The 16,357-nt window shown below is 38.5% G+C and overlaps 1 protein-coding gene across 4 annotated transcripts; it reads left to right on the top strand.

Annotated features, from left to right (window-relative positions):
* The first annotated feature begins 307 nt into the window (after window positions 1–307).
* CETN3 (centrin 3) lies at window positions 308–12,800 on the top strand. Of its 4 annotated transcripts, none has more exons than XM_032675802.1 (5): window positions 308–527; window positions 2,652–2,787; window positions 4,513–4,627; window positions 7,778–7,969; window positions 12,350–12,800. In XM_032675802.1, the coding sequence occupies exons 1-5, from the start codon at window positions 511–513 to the stop codon at window positions 12,391–12,393; spliced, it is 504 nt and encodes a 167-aa protein (XP_032531693.1). In that variant the 5' UTR covers window positions 308–510; the 3' UTR covers window positions 12,394–12,800. The 4 variants fall into 4 exon arrangements, with proteins under 4 accessions (XP_032531693.1, XP_032531696.1, XP_032531695.1 ...); XM_032675805.1 differs by having other exon boundaries at window positions 389–550; XM_032675804.1 differs by lacking the exon at window positions 308–527 and adding an exon at window positions 542–573.
* The last annotated feature ends 3,557 nt before the right edge of the window (window positions 12,801–16,357 follow it).

The raw sequence follows: 16,357 nt of genomic DNA, 5'->3' as shown, positions 1-16,357 counted from the left end.
AAATTCAGCATTCTTTGTCTGAGATCATTGAAACACGTCGAGCCCTAAACCTTAGGAAAATTCCACGTACAAGAAATTTGTCTCTCTAACACCTGGATATCACTTAAGAGCTGGCTTGTTAGTTCCTATCTGTTTCGCTGATTAAATCCCGTTTCTTGTCGACTAAGCTCGAAAGTCAAGATCAAACACCAACATCCTTAATCTTAAGAACATGTTTGCATACTCCACATTTCGCAGCAGCGGCGCTGCCGCCCGCTCGCCCGCCCGCCGCCCCCGCGCTGTTTAACGGCGCCGCGCGCACCAATCCTACCCCGCAGGGACTCCCCTCCCTCCGCCTTGAGTGGCAGCACTTCAACCAATAACAGTGCGCCTGGAGGCGGGAATATACCAGCCTGCGCCCAATCAGACAGCGGTCGGTTAGCAGGGGGCGTGGCCTGGCCGGTGTGTCGCGTCTCCAGGGCAGAAGGCGACGGGGCTGGTGGTGCATCTGCTGCGGCCCGGCCCGACAGGATGAGCCTGGCCCTGAGGTCGGTATGAGCCTGGCCCTGAGGTCGGTATGAGCCTGGCCCTGAGGTCGGTATGAGCCTGGCCCTGAGGTCGGTATGAGCCTGGCCCTGAGGTCAGTATGAGCCAGGCGCTTTCCCCTGGCCCGGAGGAAGCGCGGGCGGGGGTTTCTGATGGCCGCACCCCCCCTCGGGGCCCACTCGGGAGGTGCTGGCGGAGGGCGGGCGCGGCGGCAGCGGCGGGGCCCGAGTGGGTCACCCGCGGCCCCCGGCCGGTCACTCAGGTCCCCTCGGTGGGGTCAGGCCCATCTGTGTGCCGGGGGAGGGCAGGGCCTGGCGCTCGGAGGTTCGCTCTGAATTGCTTAATGCGCCTTCAAAAGGCCTGGGAATAGGGGTAAGACTGGACTGCTCGGTGTGTTTCGTTTGTAAATTCTGCTTCAGGAGCTGTTGTATAAAGGGCCTGGCTTATGACTCCCAACACCTGGCAAATGCTTGTCTCCAAGCATAATTAATATGCTTACATGCCAACCGTGGTCCCTAATTTTCAAGTCTAAGGACTTCAGGCTTTATGTGGTAAAAGTGGTTGTGGAAGTGGCACTGAGCTGTTTGTGTTTAGGTACTGCTTTGTCATTTGATAAATTTATTTTATGCTAAGCACCAAATGAATACTTAAGCACCCAGCTGCTCTTCCAGACGAGTTCAGTGTTAATCTGCTTTCAGATTTATAAATGGATTTCATCATTGTAGCTCACAAAATCTGAGCTCTCTAGATCTGAGCTACTCTCCCAGTTCTAATTATGTAGCCAGCTCAGAGTTATTTTAGTCCTTCCAAGAGCTACAGTAATTCAAAGCCTGTGTGAAATCACACTGTCTCCATTGGTCTGTTAAGGGCTTCTTGCTGCCTGAGGATATTGTGGTCCAAGGCAAGTCCAGCTCGTGCAGCCTGCGCTTTTCTTGTTTGTTCTTGGAATTTTTACACTTCAGTGGTTGTTGGAAGCTAAATCTCAGCCATATGTTTAATCTTAGGTTTTGATTAAAATTAGCAAATCCTTTACAAAGACGAAGATAAATCATCTCATTAGAGGAGATTTGGAAAGTAAATCTTGAAAAGTTTTCTGTTCACTGATCAGTAATTTTTGTGTATTTTACACTAGGTGACAAAGCACACATCTGGCCCTTGGTGCAAATAAACAAATGAGCATAAAAAGCATTTTCCTGAGAGTATAACATAAATTATGCAATAATTTAGGTTAGGAAGGACTGATGGGAAGTCATCTAGTTCAGCTTTCTGATCAGAGCAGCTCCCCCTGAATGAGGATGCTGAGCACCTTTTCCAGTAAGGTTTCAAAATTTTCTAATAATGGAGACTCCTTGGTCTGGTAGTGCAACTGTTCCAGCATATAAACACATGGACTGAGAAAATGTTTCCCCATAGATCCAGCTGCAGTTTCTCCTCTTGCATTTTATGGTTATTGTCTCATGTCCTTTTACTGTGCTCCTCTGGAAATCTAATTTCTTTCCTAGACTACCAAAGAAAACAAGGCTGTCTTTGAGCAAGATTTGCTGGTTTGGAGGGCTTGTCTCTTTTGTACCAAAACAGAGCAAAAAGTCTTTAGAACAGTGTGTATATGTATGATCTAAAGGATTTTAAAAAAGAACCCTGTAAATACCATTTATCTAAGAACTGTTACAAGCAACAAAGCCGATTTGTGGCACCTTATTCCGGCTTTAGTAGCCAGACTGCCTGGCCTAGTTCAGCCTCCACTGGTCTGTCACAAATTTATTTTTTTTAAGCTACAGTGTAGAAACAAAGTGTTTTGGGGAGTTGTATCATTTCAACTCCTAATCTAGTTTGTAACCTCAAGAACCCTTTTTAACTGGTAGTTTTTCTGCCCTCTTTTTTTTTTGTTGTTCTTGTTACTTATTAACAAAAATGCCTGTGCTGATTTTATTTTGGAAGTGTCATTCATATTTCACAAAGGAATTATCTGTTTTAAGTGTTGCTTTAAACTGGGAATAGAAGCTGGGAAAAGATTTAATAGCTAAGGTAGTGATCTGTGCAATTATGGTGAGTTTCTTATTGGTGGAAAATGTTATCTACAGTGGCATCTTCCCAATACAAATCTAAATTTCTTTCTCCATATATAGGAATGAGCTTTCAGTAGACAAAACAAAAAAGAAGAAAAGAAGAGAACTGACTGAGGAACAGAAGCAAGAAATTAAAGATGCCTTTGAGTTGTTTGATACAGACAAAGATAGAGCAATAAATTATCATGAATTAAAGGTAAAAGCTTTTTTTCATTCAAACCATTTTATGACAAATAATATACCTGTTCCTTAGTGAGTTTTGAGGATGTTGGCTGTATCTTTAAAAACCTCCTTCAAGATGTCTTTCTGGGTTAAAGAATTGAGTTAAAAAAAAAAAAAAAAGAAAGAGCCTGGAAATACTGCATTCGTGTAAAAACAAGCTTGTCTTCCCATACTATATGCACTAATGGCATTGCTGTAGCATTCTGAATAACCCTGGTCTAACTGCTCACCAGGAATTAGCTTGGACAAATGACCAGGACACAAAAGCTCTTGAAAAAGAGCTGTGTAACCTAAAGCTTGGTGTTGTGAGAATCCACAGGTTTCAGATGCTTAGGTAAAAAATGCAAATCAAATTTGTAAAACTGTTGACTACAAGCCAGAGCTTACCCACTTGTATTTTTCAGCAGGAAACCTATTGGCTGTAGGAATAAGGTGTGCTCTTTGTTCTGTGTGTGCGAGGCTCAGTAGATGCCTTTCCCAGTGAAGGATGCTTCTGTTGTTAGCTGTTGGTAAATGGAGGTTAGGATGGCAGTCTGAGTCCTTCTGGCTGGAAGTCTATAGAAGTAGTAGATAAAGTTCATTAAGGTCACTTTAAATTCTTTATGAATTTTTATTCTAATCATATGGCATCAAGAACAGAAAGTGGCTTTGGAGACACCAGTGTTTCTGTCATGTATTGGGTGAGATTCTTTTTGGAAGGAATGCCTAATCCAACTTACTGGCTCCACATTCTGGCTCTACTCAATAATTTGAAAAAGGAAAAAAAGTCTTATTTTTACTTAATTTGCTGTTACAGGAGTGTTTTAGATATGGCAATTCCCTTCTCTTTATTTCAGAGTTCAAGTTTTTGTCTTTGCTGGAAGCCACTGTGACCAGGGTAGTGCTGGGGACTGTTTCAGGACTATTAATATGCTTTTCCTGGTTATTGTGTATTTTGAATTCCCAACTGTCGTGATTACTTGGAAAGTTGTTTGTTAGCTGTCTAGCTAAGTATTGTCACCCTGAAGGTAATACTGTGGAAAAGCAAAAATACATAAAGAAAAAGACTATCTCCTTCTCTACAAAATCAGTGGATAGCATAGATTTTTGAAGGACTGCTTCCAAAAGCATTGTGGTTTTCCAGTTATGGTTTAGTCTATTTTTATCTGTTTGGGGAAAGTCAAGATAATGTGTGCTGAGAAATTGCCGTCTCAGTTAAAATGGGAAACTAAATGTGGACTTCTAACCTAATGGAAAAGTAAAAAGTAGGTTGGCTTATGTTGTTCATTGAAAAAGCAGTAAAGTCACTTGTAAGAGTACTTGTAACTCCATAAACTTATACACAATTTGTGTGAATAATGAAGAGTAATTTGAAGACTGATTTTCGATTTTGTCTTTGAAAAGATAGGATTTTGGAATAGTTTTGTAAGTGAGGAGAATAAATCTACTTCTCCTAAGAAATACTTGATCCAGTCTGTAAACTCCCTGAAAATACAAGTTTTTCACTGTGACTCAATGTTTGATTTCCTAATAGTAGTTCTAGGTGGTTTTAATATCCAAAGCTCTTTTCCTGTTATTTATTTTGTTTATTATTGCTTCTAAACCACTGATATGCTCTTTATCTCTTAGGTAAGAATGTAATTACTGAAATTAAAAAGAAAATCTGTTAAATCTGTATTTAATCCTTACCTATGGTTGCACTTCCCTTTTATTCCAAAAGGTGGCAATGAGAGCCTTGGGTTTTGATGTAAAAAAAGCTGATGTCCTGAAAATACTTAAAGACTATGATCGAGAATCAACAGGCAAGATCACCTTTGAAGATTTTAATGAAGTTGGTATGTGTTTGATTGTATGTCTACCTCTAGAGATATTTAGTGTATAGTAGTGACTATAATTTTGAAGCAGTACTTTATGTACTTCTTCAGCTATTTAGTACTATTAAGAAATAGAAATGGGAGAGTTAATTTCATTATTTTCTTAATATATTAGGTCAATAGTGGAGGAAGATTACAACGGATTAGTTGGAGGGGGAACCTTCAGGCTCTGGGTGCCAGCCCATTACCTGGAAGGTGAATGCTCTTCCCCCCTGCCCCCGCCACGTGGCCACTTGGCCCCGCGACCCCGTAAGGGGCTCACACAGACCACCAGGGAGGGACGGACGAAAGAGGAAGTTTATTGTGGGGTAGGGGTTTATAAGGCTTTTAGGAGGGTCAAAAGGGGACCAATTACAAGTTCAGGGGCACACAGAAAAAACCAATCAGGTAAAGAATCAACAGCCAATAGGAAGGGGTTAAAGGACCAATGAGAAACACCTCAGGACATCTTCCCAGGGCACTCCTGTGTGGGAGGCAATAGTCCTTCACAGGGGGTGTCGGGAGAAAGGAGCAATGATTTTGCAAAAAAACAAAAGCCATTTTAAAACCTGTTTAAAGCACCTTAAAAACTTCTGTTTCTATAACATTTGAGCTGTTTTCTTTTTCTTCACTAGTCCATCTCTGACAGGACTTCTTCCATCCTACATATGGCAAATCCATTGCCACAGAAGATAAATCTTTGTTTTCTGAATGCTTAATTTGATATGTAGAGATGAATGATAGCCACAGTATAACAGTGTAGATTATACACAGTGCTAATCTTTTTCAAGCTTACATGGAGGAATGAATGCTAGCTTAAAACATAGATGTTCTTCTGTTGTTTAGGGATCTTTGTCAGATTCTCATTTCTGCTATGGAAAAGGTATTTAGCATTGAATTTAGTGGGAAGGAGTGTGTACACAGACAAACTGCAAGCTAAATACAGACTCCATATATAAAAAATATTAGAAAAATCGAAGCAGGTGTTAAATATTGTACTTCAAGGATTTTCAACTGTTAATAAAAACAGAATTTCATGAGTTGTTTCTTTCTTCTGGAGATTGTGCATTGTGCAGTTTAATGTACTTCAATCTGCAGAATTTTTAGACTTTAGGTTTCTTTGAAGTTTTTAAGGGCTTTTTGTTGCATACAGTTTATGCTTTTGCATACAATTTGTGTTTGCCAAAAAGTAAGCTGTGTGGAATTTCTCTATATGTGGCTTTATATCTCTAGTTCATTGTGTCTATTATAGTTCATTATGCTCATTATAATCTATTTCTTCAAGGTATTAGATTTCTGTAGATTTTCTCAAACAGAACACCCAAACCTCCAGTATTTGCTTTTGGCTACAAATAACAATCTACTTAATGTGGCAAAACTAGTTATTGATTGAAATGTGGCAGATTTTTAATGGTTTAGCAGGTTAGTATTGGACAAAATGTGTTGTCATTGACAGATAATAGTTTTGTAGTTGTATTCCAGGTTAGAGAAAATTGGCTTTTGTTCTTTTCTGACTTGTAAAGCCTGTGTGGAAATAAATGTGATCAGTCCTGATTTAATTAAAAAAATTAAAAAGAAAGTGAATGTATTGATTTAATAGTAATACTACTCTTAAAATTACATAATTATGCTGTAATGTTGCATAAATCAAGATACTGTAATTACCATGCAATTTTTTTTTTTTTAAATTCCTGATATTCAGTCCTGTTCATAGTTTCCTCATTCTGTCCTGGCTCTCAATATGGACAATCATTAAGTGCTGCAAGAAGCTAGGAAGGTTCTTGTAGAAAGCACAGTGGATACTTGGAAGGGGATTGAACCTGTCACAAAATTTGAATTGGGTTAGAGTGCTGTGGTGGTGCAATATGACCTTGATACAGAATTAAACATGATATCACTTCCAGCAGAAAGATTAGGAGTTAGAGAAAATAGGTTATTGAGGTGTTAATTGTGAAGAGTTGCTGAATATGGCTAAGCAATTCTTAAGCCATCAGTTTCTCTTAATGTTTAACTGAAATATATAAAGATACAACTACCTTTTGTCTTCTACAGTTTTGTGTTTAGAGACTTAGCATTTATTGTTCTTCAGTTGTCTTTTTGCCAAAAAAACATTTTCCAAATGATATGGTACTTCATACAGTACCATTGTTTTAAAAGAAAATATTTAAATTTAGGAAAAATCTGGAGCATTTATGCAAATATATAAACTTCATTACTGCAGTGAGCTTATATGAGCCTGAAAAAATTTTTTCCTCTCAAGTTTGCTAAGCCAGAGCAGACGTTTCATCTGCAGTCAGGAGCAGATGGTAAGTGGTTCTTTGTGCGCAAGTGGTGTTGATGTGTTTTTAATGGCTTGATGAAGTCATAAATAGCAAGCCCTGTAATACAAGACTAGCAGGTACAAAGATGTGAAGATATGTTATTGCTGGTTTGTCTGAAATAATTACTAGAAAAATATTTCATGTGGGAAGTTTGTCTTTTCTGTTGCAGAAACTGACAAATGGTTGTAAAAAAAGGAATAATAAAGACTGAAGAATCCTTTCAGAATACACCTCTTGCAATTCATAGTAGTGTCCTTTATGTAACCCCTGTGCTCAGGGGTTTTTTTGGGGGGTTTTGCTTTGTTTTGGGGTCTTTTTTTGTGTTTGTGTGGTTTTGTATTTGAAAGAGAGGTTCCATATGAATGTTCTTCTTTATTTAGTATTTCAGTATTCTCTTCAAGTCAAAATTCTATCCTGATGAAAACATATAAAATGAAAAAAAATCACGTCTTTGTCTATCAGAACTGATGGTTTTTTTTCTGAAAGTTTGGAAGTCTGAAACAGAGGAGACCTGTGTATACTTTTAATTCCTGTTGAAAAATTTGTGGAAAGCATGACTGTGTCCAAATTGCCATGTGGCGTTCCACTGCAAGAATTACGCCCTAAAGAGCAACTCAGCTTGGAAAAAGAGAGATAAGAAAGAGAGGTCAGACAACAGTGAAACAAATATGCATGTTGAACTAAAATATGTAGAAATGTAAGAACAGGTGAAATCAGAAATGCATGTTCTTCATATTGTCTCAGCTTGCGTAGATCATTCTGAATTTACCCTTCAGAATTTTTTAGTCTAACTCAAGTATCCTTCTTACAGTGACAGACTGGATATTGGACAGAGACCCACAAGAAGAAATACTCAAGGCATTCAAATTGTTTGACGATGATGACTCTGGTAAAATAAGTCTGAGAAACCTGCGCCGGGTTGCTAGAGAATTGGGTGAAAACATGTCTGATGAAGAACTACGGGCTATGATAGAAGAATTTGATAAGGATGGAGATGGAGAAAGTATGTGTTAGCAAATAAACCCCCATATAATCTTATAATTTTCTGCTGTTTTTAAATGTGGTTTTTGCAATCGGATATGTTTATCTTGTATTGGCCTCATTAGCCACCAGCGTGCCTGTAATAAATGTGGATAGAGCCTTCCTTAATCTTCGTTCGCGAAGCCCAGCCATGATGATGATGAAATGTGGTTTTGTTGTGAATATGTCCTCTTTAATTTCCTTCTAGATAACTTTCAGCTCAAACTTAATTTAGCTTACAAATAGTGGAGACAGTTGTTTTTGACAGCTACTAGTCCTGGAAACACATGCTGGAGTCTAAGAATTGAATTGATTCACCATGAACTCCTATTCAACCAATGTCTGTTAAATGATGAGATGAATGTATAGTTGAAGGTCGAAGTAATTGAACTGGTACATGGGAGATTCTATGTGCCTACATTACATTTTTATTTCCTTATAAATCAGTGAAAGGATTAAACTGCTAAGAGAAAGTCAGTCTTTTGATCACTTATTCAATATTTCTTAAGTGGCAATGTGTCATTGTTGTGATTTCAGCGTGTTAGTTGGATATGGAGCAGTAAGCTAATAAATCATGCTGGAAGTACCCTGGCTTCTATGCAGGATCAGCTTGGATTGGTCTTTTAATGTACTTCTGAGCATGGGAGTGCTGGAAAGCATAGTGTGAAAAATGGCTCTGGAATTGGCAAGGTCTGTACAGAGTGGGCTGCAGAAAGAAATTATTAGTTAGATAAATAATGAATTAACAAATCCAGTTTGATAGTATGCTTATTAAATAATTTTGAACACTGAAACTTTGGTGGTTTTTTTCATCAACTTCAAAATATCCTTATTTTTACACCAGAATCCTTAATATCTGGATTTTGAGGACCGCTCACTTCAGACCATGCACCTAAAGACTGTATCAGTCTTTGAACACTAGTCTTTCAGGGTGGTGATTTGTGTCTGAGATTTCACTAGCAGTTCATCAACTTTTCCAGGGACAGTAGTATTTATATTTTTGAGCTGTTGGACTCAAAACTCTCACTCCCAGTGAAGAAGAAATTGTGTTTTCAGCCTTGTGACAGACAGTCCTCCCCTTTGGGCTGTTAGACATAGGTGTTATTTTTTGGAAGTTGTAGCCATAGAGGTGAATGAAAGTAGAAGTCATCTGCAAGCAGGTTTTGTCATGTGTTGCTCTCCTGGAGCTGCCAAAATGAGATGTCAGAATCATGGATCAATATTTTTTGTCACATGGCTATTTGGGCACTAGAAGTTGAACATGGACCATTAGCTCCTTTCAGGAAGGTTATTGAGTCATAATTATTTTCTGTCAGTGTTACATTTTTTTTAAGTCAAGTTGATCAGCGAGGAGTGGGTAGCTAAGTTTCCTCTTACTCAATCATCCATTCATTCTCTTGTTAGAGCAATCAAGAACAAGATTGAATAGGGAAGACTGACAGCATAATGTTTGTATATGGTACTGTTTATCCTTAAGGTTCCGTGTGTTTTTGTTCTTTGAAGAAAACTGAGGCTGTTTTTAGCTTTTTAAGATTCATTCTGAAAAAGTAAATAAGCCTGTGAATCACCATTCTATTTATCTTCAAACATCTGGGTCATGTAGGAAAATCTTGCTGTCGTCTAATTCTCCTTCTTTCCTGCCCTCAAAAAAAAAATGAAACTGTTAATTTGATAGCATTTTTAATTGATACTTCAAATATAGGAATAATACCATTTTTGATTTAACACTTTTATTACATTTTAGAGATTGTTTTGCTCACAGTGAAATAAGGTCTCTTGTGTGATGCTCAGGTTACATATTCTCAGCAAAACCACTGAGCTGTACTGGTATCCTGTACATAGATTTCTGTAAAAGAAAGTTTTTTTGACATATTTCTATCTGCGTTAAAAACTTAAAACAATCTTATTTTTGTATTCCTGGGTTTAGGAATGCGTTGTGTTTTGGAGCATAACTAATTTTAGAAATTCCATGCTGTGAGTTCATGCAGCTTTTGTCATCTTGTGTGCATCCATAGGAAAACAATGCAGTCTTGGGTGTCAGAATTTTGGCGCAGAATTAGGGGAAAAAAACCAGCACTGAGAAAATGTCCTTTTAACTCTCAAGATTGTAGGTCAGTGTTTCTGCATATGAGCCGTGATACTCGTTTGTTCTTTTTGTCATGAAGTTAAGGGAAATGAGATGCCATGAAAGACTGTGCTTGCTTCTGCTTTTTGTTGTGCTTAACATGTGAACAGATCCTTAGTCTGAAGGGGATTAACTGGGTTTGCTTGTTGTCACGTGAAAGGAGGGAGTTAGATTTTTACCTGTCAGTATCTCTGGGAATGTCCAGACCCCAGTGTCTGACAGTCTGTCAGTGTTTTGTAAGGAGACCCTTCACCAACAGATTCACAAGATCAGAGGGTACCTCAACCTCCCTTGTTAGGGGGAACTCAATAGAACCAAGACCCCTCAGCGAGTCCTGCTAAGGTGTTTTCCGCTGGTGGCAACTGCAAGGACTCGCTTTAACAGTTTACAGAATAACACTTTTTATTAATACAAATTGTGACAGATTAATAAGGTTCGAAGGTTGTCAGTGATAGTGTCTACTGCAAAAATATATTTTAAAGCAATCTACTGATACATATATTAAGCAAGCACAAGCTCTGATACAAAGCAATCTAACTAATACGCTGTGGGGTAACCACAAGCAAAAGCTCTAGTCCTAAGAGCAGCATTTAACACACGTTATCTTTCTCATCCTTTCTCATCCTCTTGGGGGGGAGAAGGTGGACTCAGCTTGTTAACTGATCCCAGCAGTTTTGGTGGAGGTCTTCTCCCACTTTCCCCCTATCCCCAACTTACTTTTATACTATTTTCTTTATGTTTGGGTGGAGTTTGAGTGGTTTTAGTCATAAATATCTTTTATTTCTGATTGGTGTACTTAATGGCAGGGGGGTGGTTAGCGTGGTTTGGTACCTGAGGAGGGGGTTAAACCTGGTGGTTGGCTTCAGCAGCAGAACATCTTGATTCTTCCTCAGACTGTCTTTCCACTTTGCAGCGTGGTTTAGCAAGGATGTTGTAAACCAGAGAATATTTTGGAGAGGATGTTTGAATTTGTGCTGTTATTGTGTTCTTACTGTGATAAAGCTGTGGAAAGGCTTTTTAAAGTCATACAGTCAAGATAGTATTTTTGTCTCTTAGAACACGGTGTAGCTATGTGATGGATGGGTATTTCAGAGTATAGAATCCTAAGCTCGACTAAATCTGCTTGTTACATATTTTTTTACATGCATCACATGAAGGCATATTTAGGGTTTTTTTTTAATTTATTTATTCTTTAACATAGTGGAATTTGTTTAATTTTCTTCTAGCTGTAGATGTAGCTCTTTCTTTGCATTGCTTTCTTTAGGAATAGCTTGGGCACATTGGCTGGGATGGGTAATTGTCAGGGAGAATTCTTTGTATGTGTCTTGTCTTTTCTGTACCACTGACTTATTCTGATCATTCCCACTACAGTAATTAGTTGCAGAGTGTACATGTTCATTGGTTAATTCTTTTACAGTGTCTCTGTTTTAGCATATGAGTAAGGTCGATAGCTCAGGTATAAGTGCAGCAAAATAATTAATGGCTGCTAATTAATTTATTATTATGACTTAATTTCTTCAAGTGCATTTGTATAAAATTTCTGTTAATTATAAATGACGAATGAAGAAAGTTCAAATGGGGAAAGGCTCATCAAAAGTCCATTTTAATTCTAGCTAATTTATGGAATAATTAGTAAACGATGTTAAAATTCGTTTTATGTTTGGCAAGTGTTACAGATTTGGGTGGGAGAGAAGTAGTGTGGTTTGGTCTGTGGGGGAGGTTTGGATATAAATGTTTGAATCATGACTTTAAGAATAAAACTGAATTAATCATAACTGTAGCTGAAATATTGTTTCTTAAGAAGCACTTGCTAAATAAAATTTATGTACCATTTTTAACATTTTCATAGACCTTAAATTAATAGTATATTTTTGCATAGCTGTCTTTTTTACATATGTTTCTCAGGGGTTTTTTTTCTATCATATTTAGCTTTTTAGAATATTTTTACTTTCATAATTAGAAATGATAGCTTGTTATATGTGAACTAGATTCTGGCTAAAATATTCCACATAACTAACTTGTATTCTGACCTCATTTTACATGAAAAACTGTGCAAAACCCCGGTTGTTGTAGAAGCAAAAAGTCCAAACCCTGATAGTAATGGATCAGATGCAGCAAATACTCACAAAGAAACCTTTAAGTAAAATTATAATACGGATGTGAATTTTCTTTTATGGTTTATGGTTGTTTGCTGTTTGTGTAATGATTTTCTTTTTTCTTTCTTCTATTTTTTTACAGTCAATCAAGAAGAATTTATTGCTATTATGACTGGAGATATTTAGCATTAGAAGAAAAGGAATGAGCTCAGCAGAAAAGGGAGGAGTCGTTGGTAGCTTCCATTACAATGTTTTGTACTTGCATTCATTTCTGTAGCTGGAGTGATGCAGAAATTTACTTTTGTCACAGGACCAAAATAAAGACGGGTTACAGGCACTGATAGTTCAGTACTTCATATCATTAAATATTATCATTAGAATAATTGATATTTTAAAACAAGTAACTGATGCTGCATTTCAGAATGTTTGAGTAATTGTTTGTAAAATAGCCTTGTCTCAGATTTCTAAATTGTATCATATTATAAGAACCTTCTGAGGTTCTTGACTTTGTGTTAGCATTAGCTGTGGCCTTAGTTTTGATACATAAGGTTTGAAAAACTTCCATTTTAATAAAATGTTCTTTACTATTACTACTTGAAAGTCTTATTTTTATAGTTTAATCTGGGGTGAACTATAAGGGACAATTCTTCAGAGAAAAGGTTTTTTTTCTTTTTTCATTGATAAGCTTTTACTTCTGCTTCTTTACATGAATGGTAGCATTAAATGAGCAAGCATTTGCATCCTCAGATATGCTGTTTATTAACTGTTACCCCTGATAACAAATGGCAGACAACTATTCATGATGATTAACTGTATCCAAAACTTGCTTAAATCACCCAGATGTCAGCCAGCAACTCTCTGTTCAGTATTCACAGCTTTGCTAGTTGTGGAGACAGTGACAAGAGCAAACTTCATGCAAGCCATGTAGAATGCTTTAGAATCCAATAGCAAAAATACCACACGTAAAACTTATTTAAAGAAACCCGTTAAAAACCTGCAACAACCTGCCCAACTTTTAACTGGTGTTTTGCAATCTTAAAAGATTTGTTTGGGAGGTGGATGTTTAAGGGAAAAGATTCAGTTTTTGGGACTGAGCCTATGAAAAGCTCTAAACAAGTATTTTCTAAGACCAATGTGAGAATTGTCCAGTTCAGTAGCTTCTGGCTTTGCTCTTAACTACTTATGCAAACGATTTCAGGGACACTTTTATTTTCTGCAGACAATCAAAGTGGCATAGAAGTGGAAAGGTCTGATAGTAGTCACCAAAAGCTTTTTCCCCAAGAATCCTACATTTACTCTGAATGTGCCAAGTTTTCTAACACTCAGCTGGTGGCTTCTGTGGGGATGTGACCATAGATCATCTCTATACATGGCTGGTAATTATTTCTTGGTAGGTGACCACTTACATTTTGTAACTCTTTCACTAAGATGTACTTTTTGTCTTCTGGACTGGGACCTTATTTCTAGCTTTTGCAATGTACTTGAAAAACCTTACTTTATTCTTGCAGATATGGCAGCACTTGTTAGGGGCCAGGTAATAATAGTGCAAAACTCCATAAACACAGGCCAGTGACCTGGAGAGAGGTCTTGTGAGTTGTTCAGGCTGTGGGAATAGATGCAGAAGAAATGGAAAAGAAACAGTCAGAATAGTGGTCTCAATGTTTGGCTTTTTATCTGCATTTCATTGTTTTGGAGTTTTTTACATTCCAAAACCATGCTTGTTTTGGGCTGCTCACTGGTGATCTTCCAATTTTGTGTACTGGAGTTGTGTCCTGTCAGCTTCTCTTGATAGTCACCACCTGACAATAACTGCAATAGATCTGAGTCTAGAGCTTGATAAGACCTAAGCTCTGAACTTACAACTGTCTGATTACCCCCAGCATTGACACTACATTTAACTCTATGTATTTTGTGGAGCTCACACCTATCCTGGTGCTTTTTCAGAGTTCGCTTGGTGTATCATAGGATACATATTCCCAGTTTTTTCTTTTCATACTTTGTCTGATATTGTAGAGGAAGAGAGTAATTTGGTGGCACATTTAGGTGAAGGTCCAGCAGTCAACACTACATATTTAAAAGCTGTGCTGTTGAATGTGTGCCTTATTTCTAGATTTGCGAAGATGGGTAAATATTAAAAGAACCTCTTCACCTTTGCTATGGAGGACAGTGATGTCTGGTAGAAGTCTAAAAATGGCAGCCAAGGGAATGTCATAATCCACTGCACTGAAATGCATGGGAGCCTCCCTTTAAGACCTTACAGAAACAACAGTTAATAGCTGTGCCAAACAATCCATCAACACCCTACTTGATCCCATGCAACTTCCAGGAAATTGAGGATTTCCAAACCAATAAAAATACCATGTTGGAATGCAGTGTGCACCAAATATTACTCCTCTGACTTACTTTAGAACATTTTTTTTATGTACTAGGTTTGTCACATGAAACATATTTGGTTTCTGTTTATTCATGGAAATGTTTCCATGGCACAGTCAAAAAATGTTAAGGTTTTGTGTGCCTCATCCTGTGGAGGCTCTGCTTGAGTTGAGAAGTATCTCTGCAGTGCTCTGGTGAGGTGTCCATCTTTACCCCTTGCAGCAGAGCCCCGCTTAACCATGCCCTGGGAGCTTGGCAAAGAGGAAAGGAAAACCATGAGAACTTAGCTGGCAACAGTGGAGGCCAAAGAGGCAGTTTGTGAAGGGAGGGATAAGCACAGAGGCACTGGGAAGAGATGCAGCTGGCCCTGAGCTTGGAACAGAAGGACAGGGCCTCTGTGCTGAGCCACAGACCTGTGTGAGAGGAATGACAGCCCAAAGGGGAGGACATCTGGGTCCACGTTGGTCTCTCCATCTCTGTGCTCCCTTCAAGTTCATAGCAGAGCTCATGGATACATCTTCACTTCTTGCACAGTGGCTGTGGCTCAGGAAGATGCTTCACTCAAGACTGGCATTGTACGAGGGTACGTGTGGTGGGTTTAAGGCATGAAGCGAAGTGTGGAGAAATCCTTCAGCTTTTAAATCTCTGTCCTAAGGAAGTTTTACAGGCTATATGGAGTTCTGGAATATTGCAGATCTTTGTTGTCAGAGGTTTTTATCACGAATTACACAACAACAGGTGATAAGTGGAGTTGCACTAAGTCCATTTGCCGCATAGGGTGCTTGTAGTTGCTCATAACCCCTCACAGAGTTGGAGATTTTTGTGGACTCATATTTGATCAATGTGTTGCTCATGTGAGCAACCCTTTACTTGTTTTGGTCAAACAGGGTTGTATCTACAACTACCCGAAAGGAGGTTATAGCCAGGTGGGCACTGGTCTCTTCTCCCAGTCAACTAGCAGCAGGACAAGAGGGCATGGTCTTAAGCTCTGCCAGGGGAGGTTTAGGTTGAATATTAGGAAGAAATTTTTTACAGAGAGAATAATCGGACATTGGAGTGGGCTGCTCAGGGAGGGGGTGCATTCACCGTCCCTGGAGGTTTTAAAGATGAGACTGGATATGGCACTTAGTGCCATGGTCTAGTAACCACAGAGGTGTTGGATCAAGGGTTGGACTTGATGATCTCGAAGGTCTTTTCCAACCCAGTTGATTCTATGATTCTATGATTATTAAGTGGGAAATGGCTGTGACTACAGCTTGCCTTGCTGCACAAGGAACGTTATCTGAAGCAAGAGCTGCACTTTTCTCTGATTTTTCCAATAGGTCAGTAATTTGTAGAAGATAGCAGCAGGCACTAGGAAAACTTTTTCAGAACTGTTTTCGGTGGTTGCCAGTGAAGTAAGGCTGTAGGACTGCTGAGAATATTTTCATTCCTGAGTAAAAAAAGAGAAATGATGCTGCAGATGGAAAAACCAGTCAATGTTTTCAGTGCTTCCACTTTCCCTAAGGTACACCAGGGGAAAAATCTAGACAAATCCATCCAGGCAATCCTACTAAGATGTCACACGCTTTAGCAGAAATTCAGTAGAAGCATCATATACTTCTAAAGAATCTGCAAGTATCTTACTTTTATGATAGCACAAATGGTACATCTACTGTAAAACTGTTGCTAAGCAAACTGAACACATTGGCAATTACCAACAGTCAGAAGTGATAGCTCTCAGAATATATAATAAGTGGGAAATTTCCATATGTAGGTCTTTTTGAAATGACATATG

The sequence above is a fragment of the Chiroxiphia lanceolata genome, chromosome Z (genome assembly GCF_009829145.1).
Source record: "Chiroxiphia lanceolata isolate bChiLan1 chromosome Z, bChiLan1.pri, whole genome shotgun sequence".
Classification (NCBI taxonomy): domain Eukaryota; kingdom Metazoa; phylum Chordata; class Aves; order Passeriformes; family Pipridae; genus Chiroxiphia; species Chiroxiphia lanceolata.
This window is presented reverse-complemented; position numbering and strand designations above follow the sequence as displayed.